The sequence below is a fragment of the Podarcis gaigeae genome (genome assembly GCF_964106915.1).
Source record: "Podarcis gaigeae genome assembly, chromosome: 6".
Taxonomy (NCBI): domain Eukaryota; kingdom Metazoa; phylum Chordata; class Lepidosauria; order Squamata; family Lacertidae; genus Podarcis; species Podarcis gaigeae.
This window is the reverse complement of record NC_139682.1, coordinates 42566732-42578778: the sequence shown is the minus strand read 5'-3', so window position 1 is coordinate 42578778 and position 12047 is coordinate 42566732. Positions and strand designations below refer to the sequence as shown.

Genomic DNA, 12047 nt, shown 5'->3' with positions numbered 1-12047 from the left:
AAGCACTCCTGACATATGGTTGTCAAGCCTCTGCTTAAAGACCTCCAAAGAAGGAGACTCCACCACACTCCTTGGCAGCAAATTCCACTGTCGAACAGCTCTTACTGTCAGGAAGTTCTTCCTAATGTTTAGGTGGAATCTTCTTTCTTGTAGTTTGGATCCATTGCTCCGTGTCCGCTTCTCTGGAGCAGCAGAAAACAACCTTTCTCCCTCCTCTATGTGACATCCTTTTATATATTTGAACATGGCTATCATATCACCCCTTAACCTCCTCTTCTTCAGGCTAAACATGCCCAGCTCCCTTAGCCGTTTCTCATAAGGCATCGTTTCCAGGCCTTTGACCATTTTGGTTGCCCTCCTCTGGACATGTTCCAGTTTGTCAGTGTCCTTCTTGAACTGTGGTGTCCAGAACTGGACACAGTACTCCAGGTGAGGTCTGACCAGAGCAGAATACAGTGGCACTATTACTTCCCTTGATCTAGATGCTATACTCCTATTGATGCAGCCCAGAATTGCATTGGCTTTTTTAGCTGCCGCGTCACACTGTTGGCTCATGTCAAGTTTGTGGTCAACCAAGACTCCTAGATCCTTTTCACATGTACTGCTCTCAAGCCAGGTGTCACCCATCTTGTATTTGTGCCTCTCATTTTTTTTGCCCAAGTGCAATACTTTACAAACAAATTTATCTTGTTTGTTTTGGCCCAGTTCTCTAATCTGTCAAGATCGTTTTGAAGTGTGATCCTGTCCTCTGGGGTGTTAGCCACCCCACCCAGTTTGGTGTCATCTGCAAATTTGATCAGGATGCCCTTGAGTCCATCATCCAAGTCATTGATAAAGATGTTGAATAAGACCAATGAATGGCTTTAGAAACAATGAATCCTCATCTCTGCTTTAGAAAATGGCTCACCTTGTAACGTAAAGTAGATCCTTCACATTTCTTAGAACAAGTGACTTGTCTTGTAAGATAAACCAAATCCTTCTCATATCATAGGCTTAATAATCTGTGCTCTCGATAAATGACTGTTTTGGGTGTTGCTGGGTCCAGACCTCCACTGAGTGTAAATCTATGTTAACTGGTAATCTGTGCTGAATTTTCCCTAGCTGAACATTTAATTTTATATTCTCCCTTCTTTGTTCCCTTACCTGATTGAGAGTTAAAACACAATATAGTCTCTCCCACCCCACCCCCACCCCCAATTCCCCAGCTGGCAGCCTGGCTGTGTTTTCCTGCCCACTTTCTCGCTTACCCTCTTACAAGTCTCGGCTCCCTAGGCCTTCCCCTCTTAACAGTGCCAACTGCAATGAACAAATAACATACAGCTTGATCCAAAAACTTCTGTCAATTAAAGGAGCTACTCCTAATCACTTCAAAACATTCTCAAAGGAGAGCTACGTCCTTTGGCCTGGCCAAGTCCCAGCAATTGGATAATTCAATTTTACCAATGAAATTCAGTGCAGTTGGCTTTAGATGCAGGATCCCCACCCCACCCCCCGGCGCCACCACTGCCCTAAAATTTCCTGTCTATAATACAGTGGTACCTCGGGTTACATACGCTTCAGGTTACATACGCTTCAGGTTACAGACTCCACTAACCCAGAAATAGTGCTTCAGGTTAAGAACTTTGCTTCAGGATGAGAACAGAAATCGTGCTCCAGTGGCGCGGCAGCAGCGGGAGGCCCCATTAGCTAAAGTGGTGCTTCAGGTTAAGAACAGTTTCAGGTTAAGTACGGACCTCCAGAATGAATTAAGTTCTTAACCCGAGGTACCACTGTATTGTACAGTATTTCAGAATCCTAGTAGACATGCTAGATGGTATTTCAGTGATGTTATAGCAATTTCTGCCTAAGCAGTAATATTACCCAAGTGGCATAGAAACAGAAGATGGAATCCTGTTCGTAAGTTATTTTTGTTATGCTGGTATCCAAATAATTTTATGGACTTGGGCAGAGATCAGTGGCTGAGAAATGGAAACTGTAGTGGAGAAAATGGGGCTGAAATGCCACCCCCACCATATTCTCTCATAAAGGAAAGGAGATATCACTTGTTTCTGTCTTTATTGTTGTCTGTATTGCTGTTGTAAGCTGACAGTTCAAATTGAACCACTTCCCTGACAGTAAGGAGGCTGTGATGGTTGACAGTATTGAGCAAGGAAGGAGGGCAGCTGAGCTGAAACACTTGAAAGAACATAAGAGGAGCCTGCTGGATCAGGCCAGTGGCTTCTCTAGCCTAGCATCTTGTTCTCACAGTGGCCAACCAGAAGCCTGTGGAAAGCCTACAAGCTTCTCTGCCCACCTGCAATTCTCAGCAGCTGTTATTCAAAAGCATGCTGCATCTGAGAGTGGAGGTAGAGCTTAGCCATCATGGCTAGGAGCTGTTGATGGGCTTGCCCTCCATAAATTTACCTCATCTCAGACCTTCCCTCCCTCCCAGGAGATACAGCCCAATAATAGTTTCGAGCACAAGAGAAAAGACACTGTTATGGTCAATCTGATATGTAATTAGTCCATTCTCGAGCAGAGTATTTCTCATTCACAGAGATAAGGGAAGGTGGGAAGAAAGCCATTAAATGTACTTGTTGGTGTTCGCTCATACTGTGTCCAAAATTAAGAGCATGTAAGAAAAAAACAAATTATTCTTACTTGAAATAATTTTGTAACAGCATTAGCAAAGATGTTTTAAAAGCATAGGAAGGGTGATAAATACATTGGGATTAGGTGAGTGCTGACCACTGACTCTAAAACAGCCTTCACCAATCTGGTGTCCTCCAGATATTTTAGACCACAGTGCCCAACAACCCCAGCCCTAAACTATACCTTAGTAGCCTCTGGTTAGGAAATAACTGAGCCATGACTTACTGATTTTGGCTAGCTTGTGATGACTCTTCTTGCTAACCTGTGGGTTACTACCATTATCAGCGGGGCGTCTTGACTTAGCCTTCCTCACAGTGGCTGTTTCCTACAGAACCCATCAGTTAAGAATTCCACGTTGAGTAAGACCGATGATTAATTCAATCCAGTGTCCTGTGACTGACAGAGACTAGACGGAATGCAGGAAAGAGCTTGAGGTTTAAGGGAGTGGGGAGTTTGTATACTCTTATTGTCATGGTAGCAGCCAACAATCTTCTTGCCATGCACTTGTTCTGCTTCTCCTGTCTGGATCTTATCTAGCCCTTGAATGATATTCCTACTCTGGAAGTTTTTATCTTTGGAGATACTCTAAAGCTTTGATGATCACTTTGGCACAAATAAAGGGAGTCCTTTATTTTTATTTTTCATCTGTTATTCTAAAAGCCTCCACAAATCCCTGACAAAGAGTTTTATAGATTAACAGTGCATTACATAAAAACAATTTTTCATGAAAGTTGGTAGTGGTTGATTTCATTGAGTTGCTCCCTACTTGTTTTCTTGGGAAATCTAATGATGGGATGGATCTCCATCTGTGCAAGATACCATCATAGAGACCAGACAAAAATTCAAGTTCCTCATTCACTTTTTCTGCCCTTTCCTTGTGGATGCCATCCCTCAAAGGACAAGTACTGTTAAGACTTTAAGGGATTTCCTCATAATGGAAATTATCCTTGGCATTGATATTTTTTGTTCCCTGTTCTCAACAGTTTGCTCCCCTCCAGCTCTATTCTGCCTTCTTTTTGTGTGTGATATAATAGAACAGCTCATGGAATCAAGTTGTGCACACAGCAGCAATGATTTTTGATATGGGCATTGTTAGCTTTTTCTTGTGTTGTTCTCTCGCCATCCCCTTTCTTTTCTCCTAATAGTTTCTAACCTCTTGGCTTACCTTCATAGCTACAGTGGTGCATTGTTTATTTCAGCAATGAAAAATGACTCCAAAATCTGTTTTCTGAGTGGTGATTTAGAGCTCGATATTCTATGCTTACATTAAATAGTCGTTTCCAGTGAGCATTACTTTGCACTCATTGCACTGAATTTCATTTGGCATTTCACTGCCAAGTCATTTTGGTTTTTTTGTAAAATTGTTCCATTCAGTCTATCCTTATCATCCTACAGCATCATTTACAATGCCTGCAATGCTAGAAATATGTTCCCCTCACTTGCCAGGTAAGTGTCACAGTTTGTGACTAGACCTGGAGTAGGTGGTCATCCTGTTGTCAGGGCTGGGCCGTGGGCAGACATTTGGAGTGAGTCAGGAACTGGGAGTCCAGACTGAAGAGCAGTTGGGATGAAAGAGGGCAAACCAGAAGGCAGGACTGAAAGCCAGAAACTCATAACACACCAGAGCAAAGTTGCACTGAAACAGGAAGCTCTCTTACACTCTTTCCTGTCCAGGAGGAACCAATGGCCACCCTGGGAGGAATCAGTCCAGAAGGTTCTTCACTAAGAAGCTGTAGTGACAGAGATAGGCACAATGTCTCTTCCCTAGAATTTATCCTGCTGCCCATGTTGGTGTTTCTTATTGCCATGTTCCAGGCCGTGTCCTGGGTCATAATATTTTGAGGTGGTCATCTTGCTTGTCTTGAGTACAGCAACATCCACAGGGCCATCACATTAGTAAGCAAGATATTTACCCCATAGTGGTCAAGAACTGTCAAGCAGCTGATCTAACCATTTGTCATTGGTAGTTGCTTAGCAGCATAAATTAAGCTGCCCTCTCTCAGCCTGGAAAAATGGTTTGTCCAGGAGGGAAGAAGACAAGGGAGAAGGGCAGTGATGAGGAAGTATTAGGAGTTGGGTAATAGCATGGGGAGATTCCAGAGGATCCATGGTGTTTCCAGGTCCAATGCTCAGTCCTGGAGAACTTCCATTTATGCTTGGCTATCCCAGAATATAGCCTGATTCACTAAGACAGATAGACACTGCACACATCTCTTGCTATTATTGTCCATGGATCCAGATTATTTCTCCTGCCCTCAGTTCTTCATCTTTTCATGTGCTGTCTTCCTTCCCCTGTCTTGACCTTCTCTAGCTCCAGGAAGCTGTGCCTTGAAGGATATTCCTACTTGCCCTTCCTTGAAAACCATTTTTCTTTGGAGCTGCTCAAAAGCTTTGGTGCTCACCTGGGCATTTGAGGAGTCTTCCAGTGATTCCCATCTTGTCAAATGTGTCTTAGTTTCTTCTTGAGTCTATCATCTCTTGGAGCCTGAGTGCTGGCTTAAGTTCCTCTCTGGGCCCGTATCCTGTTCAGCACTTGGTTGGTGTTCCCTTTGACAAATGGTCCTGGGTCTGTTTCTATCCTGACCCTGTTGTCAGCCTGTATCCTGGTCCCTGTGTATTTTTACAGGCCTTAGTGCTCGCCTAAGGCATATCTTGAGCCTTTATCTTAAATGTGCTTTTAGCAGGAGCTGTTTTTAATGTGGCTGCTCTATAAGGTCATCCCGTGGGTGGACTATACCAATTCTCTTCTGACTACTACAATTTTCACTGATTTTTCTGGGACTAGAGTGACTCACTGTCCTACAGTTCCACAAACAACTTTATAGCCTGTAAGACACACACATACACACATAGAATGCAGCATTACAATGGCTGCCTTCTGTACCTCTGCCACATAAACTGATTTTATACAGTTAGCAGTTTTTTTAATTTCATTGTTCTGATCTCTGGTACTTTTGAGTGAATACCATCTGTTCTGTGTGACTTATTGCTGTCTAGCTTATCAATTTGCTCTTAAATGTCTCTTATTGAAAGATCAATTTGTGGCAGCGCTTTAGATTTATTGCCAAAAATGTGCCACTTTTTCAGCTGTACTTCTTAATTTAGGGCCTTCTATCCAGTGATCTCTGAGCCCTGAGGCATTCCAAAGCCCCTCAGTAAAGTAGCTGATTGTGCCCTGTTATTAAAATTGAATTAGGGAAATGTTAAATTATATGTTAACATATCTTATATGGGATCTAAAAATTAATTCCAGAGAGAATAAAGAGACATATTTTATTGGCATATGGATATAGGGGAAGGGAATGAAAATGCTTTTTCTGTTAAGTCTCTCATAAGTTGTTAAATCCCTTATATCCCTGCCTGATCACTGAGGACTTCAGGTGAGTCTGTGTTAGTTGTTCCCGTGGCTCAGGTACATGACTGGTAGCCACTAAGAGCCATGCATTTAGTAATGTGGGCTCTATTTTATGGAACTGCCTTCCAGTTGAGGTCAAACAGGCCCCTCTCTGCTTAACTTCCAGAGCCTAATGGTTTTAAAATCATCATCATCCAAGCAGGCATTTTTATTGACGTCTGATTTTATAATTTTAACTGATTTTTATTTTTTGCATTGCATCTTTGTAAGCCACTTAGACTATTGCCATTAAGGGATATATAGTTTGAATAAATGAATATATATTAAATTCACAGGACCTCCATTAACTCATTCTTCTCCAACTTGGAACCCACCAGATGTTATTTGTCATGTTCGCATGCCTTGGTCTTATCCTGCCTGCAGTCTCCCACCATTCTTGGCCATGAAGACAGGGGTTGATGGGAGTTGTAGTTTAAATACCTAAAGGACACCAGCTAAGAGAAGTCTACTCTAGGTTGGTCCCACAAATCACTCCCATGACTTCATGTGGGAGGGGATTGTACATTCCATCTGTTCGCCACTCTCAAATTCATGGGATAACCAATGCTCCAGTAGATTTGAGTAGGATCATTTCTCCCACAATGCTTTTAGACATGAGATTTGCTATGGGAGAGGTTGCTGTTTATTCCATGCTTCAGCGCATGCACAGAATTTGGTACTGGACCTAGAATTCATTTTTTCTTTAAAAAAAAGCTTATTTTTTTTTAGATTTTATGACTGTGTAAATAGGCTTGAATGAAAGTATGTGGGCAGTGCCTAATGAAACTTCAGATGAGTAGGATTTGAATGAGCAAGTGGCAGGGCTTCAGTGAATTGCAGATTTCTTTGCTGCTAATGACCAGCACAAGAAGATTAAATAACACAAAGAAGCAACTATGTGCATATTTGTTGAACTTACATATGTACACCCATATGAAGAGGTTGTAGCATTCTGCTCCTCTGGATACAAAATTTAGCACAGGATTTTTCTCTCTCTGAAGATTTACATATTTTTTACTTTCTTTAATATGTCTGCTGTGCCCTTCAGCAATATACTCTCAGGGCAGCGAACAATCTATAAGAGTAATTGAAACCATATCAAAACAACATACCAAACATATTAAGATAGCAGAGGCACGATTAAAACACATGAGAATATCATGGAGGCAGAATAAAGCCAATTTAGATCGCAATTTGATGGAATTTATCTTTACCTGGCACCATGAAGACATAGGATTGGTTGCCAAGTGTCTCCATGGGGTGGGAGGGCTAGGTGCTTCAGCCAAGAAGGCTTCCACTTAATTTCCACCAAGACATCCACCTAATTTCAGAGAGCAGAAGCACCTTGTCCCTGGTCCCTGATGATGGCTTCAGTATATGGGCAGGTGCATAAGGAAGAAGGTTGCTCATCACTACTGCTGTGAAGGGCCACTGGGCTTAGTTAACATCCATTTAGACTCACCTGGAAGTAGGTTTCTCTGAATGCAATGGAGATATCTCCTAAATAGGTGTGTATGGAACCACACTGATAAGCTGTAGTTGAATTGCTGCTTTCCTCAACTGCTCTAATATGGTTGGTCAATTACTACTGATGTGAAGTGGCATGTAAGTGGCCTGCATGTAAGCTCTAACAGAATTGTCACAGGCTCTGCTGTTGCATTCTGTTCCGTTTAACTCCACCATTTACATTACTTGAGCCATTCAGGAGTGCTTATGCCACAGTGAAATTTGTTCATCTCTAACGTGCAACAGACATCCACACTCCTGTGGAAATTTTCATGTAATATGCCCACTAAGCGGTCTGGGACCAAGAACCCCACAATTTTAAGTGGCTCTCCTGCTGCAAGATTATGACCACCATTCACATTCCACACAATTAAATCTGAAACTAGACGTAGCCCACGGCTCACGGCAAATTTCCAGTGTGGCCCTTGCTGCTCAGCAAGCTGGTCTTTTTATAGAGCTTACCTTTACCAGCTAATGTGTTTATAATTGCGTCAGTTACTGCCTGCTGTGTGGACGAACCTCCATGGACATTTCAAAAAGCTTTACGCTAAGCCTTTAGCAGCATCCATCAGGCTCATGGATGAAAGCAAGTTGATCAGAGGATGTCTTTTTGTTGTCTAGAAAGATATTATCTCTGCAGTTTGGGGAATTTAGTAATAATTCTCTCCTTTTCTGCATGCTGCATGGTTTCCAGTAAAGATTAGTCCAATTTTCCTCCTTACATAACAATGGAGAAGTGAAAGGGCTGCACATCAACAGAGCTCTGATGAACAAAGGTTTTCGGATGGTGGCCTGCAAGCTCTATTCAGGTGGCCTGCAGAAAGGTTACAGAACAGTGACAGATATTTGGACTTGCTCTCACCTGATTTGATTTGTTTCCTGAAAAGTGAGATCAAGGCCATTTTGATGTAGATGTTTCTAACAGACTAACAAGACCCTGGCCAAGGACCTACTATTTTTACAATACAGTGTGGTGTATATAAATAATTTTATAAATAAATAAAATTTAAATATTTCCCCTAAAAATTCGTCAGGTAAAGCAGGCTGTTCTTAGCAGCCCGGTCTAAGTCCTGTGATTTTTAAAGTGCAGTGCTGGTTTTGATAATGTCAGCACTAAAGAAAACAGTGAGATCAAAAGCAGTGTGCGTGCGTGCGTACGTACATACGTACGTACATATGTACGTGAAATACTGCTGTGGGCCATTTTGTGATGATGCCAGATTGCAGGAGTAGAGGCTTCATACATTTCATAGTATTCTTCCTTAATACTCCCCCTGAAAGTTCTCAAGATTCCAAATTCTGTGCTACATTCCACGTTCTGTTCTTGCATGTTGAACCTGCAGGGAGTCAAATTTCCCACAACCATGATTATAGTCAGGCTCTTTTCTCAGATGGCATTATTTTTAGGTGGCTCCTGTGCACAATAAACACACTCAAAATTAATTCTGTTTAATTAGCAAAAGCCATTGTAAACAGTGCCACCTGAAAGTAGTTTTGGGTAGTGACGCTCCAAAGGTGCAATTCCCTTCCCAGACAAATTCACCTGTCACCATCATCAATTTCTTTTATATGTCAGCAAACACTGTCCTCTTCACCCATTTTTGTTATCTTCTGGTGTTACAGCTGTTGCATTTGGGTTGAGCTGGGTTAGGCTATTGTTTTCATATAGTTTGAAGGGTTTTATATTGCAATTTTAAGTGTAAGCTGCTATGAGTGCTACTTTAAGTGGAAAGGAGTAAAAAACAACAACTTAATAAATAAAATATTCCCAGATTTTTCCAGTGTAGTTGCAAATGTATACACAGTGTAATTGCTGTGAGCCGTATTTGGGCTTGGGGAAAAAATCTTCCCCAAACTGGATTAGCTGGTGGCCCTGGGGAGGTTTCTGCCCCACCCTATAACATCTGGGTATTTGCCTGAATTATCTGGAGCCATCCACTTTGCAGGCACCTGCTGTCATCTTTTGGCACTGCTTCTGACATATGGGTAACTTGATTTTATTTTTATTTGTATCTCACCCATCTTAAAATCAGGGTGGCTTCCAACATGGTAGAATACACATAAAACAGTAATAAACAACTTTAAGATCCCAGGGGCTGGCTCATGCTTGCGTATTCATTACTTGGTGATAGCAACATCAAGTGATCCGCTCCTACAAACAGGCAATCATTAATGATAGAGCCTTCACATCTGAAGTCACTGCGAACACAGAGAGCCAGATTTAAGCAATATGGTAGGCTAGTGGAAGCCAGCACAGAGATTCCTGGTAGCACAAGAGGGTGCCCCTCCCAGACAGCCCACGCCTCTCCCAAATCTGCTGTAATGGGGTCAGGAGAACCCCTAGAACAGTGTGGGTGGGTGTGGGAAGGGGAGATCACCGCACCGGCCAAGCAGAAATGCTTGTATTGGTGGCACAATTGTATCAACACGACACTGAATTCCACCAAAGGTTTTCATCTGAGACCCTTCACATGTTTTCAGCTGCATGGAAATTACAGTCTTCATGATCTAGGGTACTAGGTACAGTTGTTTACTGCTTCCCTAAGATGGGAAGGATGGAGAGGAGAGAAGTTAAGGTGTGTGTTGGGGATGGCTTTGGGGTTTGGGGGGTCAGAGAGAAACTTCTGACAGTTTGCTTTGGTTTGTGGACTTTTCCTCGTTTCCCCTGAATTTGGGGGTGGGACAGCTTTGTGGGGTAACAAGTCAAACCATGAGAGGAAACCATTTTTCCTAATGGTTTTGTATGGGTATGACCTTTCAGAGACAGAGTAATGTTGAACCTGTGAGCCAAGGTGGTTTGGAATAGCTGAGTAAAGGGCAATAAAAGGGCCAGAATGACATTGAGAAAAGAGCAAGTGGTACTTTTGTTATTTTATGTTGCTTAAATGTCCTTGGTCGGTGTCATCAAGACATTTAATGCCTTGTGAATGGGCTGTCCCTGAGCATGTCTCCTTCAATGAATAGGAGTTTTCCATCAGCTGTGCACAGACTTTCCTTGCCACTGTCCAGCTACAAGGCTCCAGGCCCAATCTTAACACATTTTCCCTCAGAAGTAAGTCCTGCTGTGTCCAGCAGGATTCACTTTTGGTCAGTGTGTAGAGGGTTTTAGACTTATGCTTTTGAAAATGTGTTAATATGCTATGTAGTGACCTTTATTATGTGGATAAAAATAATTCCTCCCTTTTCGACTCTTTGTCATTCTGAGCTTCTAGTGCAATGTGCCTTCCTCTGCTTTCAAAGGGACTCACCAAGGGCACTTGTTACAAAAAAAAACCCAGACTAGTTCCTTCCTTATTTTGTATTAATGGTTTGGAGAACATTATTACTTCCCTCGTCTCACTACCTGCTCATCATAATATGGGCAGGTAACAAGTATTATGCTAGTGTCACAAACAAATAATTCTGTTTTATGGTTTTTTGTGAAGGGCAACTGGCAGAGAGTGGCTGTAAAAGTAAGTTTGTTACTGAAAACATTCTCTCTCTCTCTCTGTGTGTCATCCCATGGCAGTGTGTGGGCAAGCAGCAGCTGGAGTAGAGGATGAAGGTGAGGCTCAAGCTGGATGGATTGAAGGGGCAGCCATCCTCTTCTCGGTCTTTATTGTGGTGCTGGTCACGGCCTTCAATGACTGGAGCAAAGAGAAGCAGTTCCGGGGTCTCCAGAGTCGGATCGAACAGGAACAGAAGTTCACGGTCATCCGGAAGGGGCAGGTTATCCAAATCCCCGTGGCTGAGATTGTGGTGGGGGATATTGCTCAGATCAAGTATGGTGAGTGAAATACGGTAACTGGCTGGACAATCTGCTCCTTCTTTCCATATGTCACTGTGTTTTTGTCATTCGTTATTATCCCTGAGCTATGTGAATGTTCTGCACTGGCAGTGGAAATGTCTCTTATCCATCAGAGAACTTCATTCCCGAGGATAGAGGTGGGTGTGATAGGCCTGAAAGTTATGAGAGCAGCTGGGGCAGTGTTGTGTTGGTATGGTGTAGGAGGTGAAAAATGATGTGGGAAGATATTATGGGCAAACGGCAGGGATGGGGAATCTAACAGTAAGTTAAGGAGAAAGAGGGCTAATGGATTTTTGGTGTATTATAGAGTTGGTCAGAGAAATGCCCATCTTCCAACAATACACCAAAAATCCATTAGCCCTCTTTCTCCTTAACTCTCCCTCCTATTTCTGACCAACAGAATTTGAAGATGGGCATTTCTAGAAAGAAGTGAGGAGGGAAACGGCTGTGTAGTATGAAGAACCTAGCACTGAGGTCACTCATGGGTATTCAGTAGTTGTGCAAATAAGATTTCTGAGCCAAAAAATAAGGTTGAAGATGAAAACATCAGATTCCTTCAGATTCATATTAACGCATCCCAGTTATTAGCCTGCCTGAAAACCCGCATACTGTCTATATCTGTTCTGAACTTTCTTTCCTGCAAGCATCACACCAACCCCATAACCTGTCTTTCTGTAGAAATGCAAGTTTTTTGTTTTTTTATAAGATATTTATTAAGATTTTTTAGAG

The 12047-nt window shown here is 42.4% G+C and overlaps 1 protein-coding gene across 18 annotated transcripts in view; it reads left to right on the top strand.

Annotated features, from left to right (window-relative positions):
- ATP2B4 (ATPase plasma membrane Ca2+ transporting 4) overlaps positions 1–12047 on the top strand; it is a 168430-nt gene that overhangs the window by 102255 nt on the left and 54128 nt on the right. For all 18 annotated transcript variants that reach the window (XM_083744842.1, XM_083744857.1, XM_083744847.1 and 15 more), the window contains one exon: positions 11040–11297. In XM_083744842.1, coding sequence (XP_083600968.1) covers positions 11040–11297 — 258 coding nt within the window. The remainder of the gene's footprint in view (positions 1–11039; positions 11298–12047) is intronic.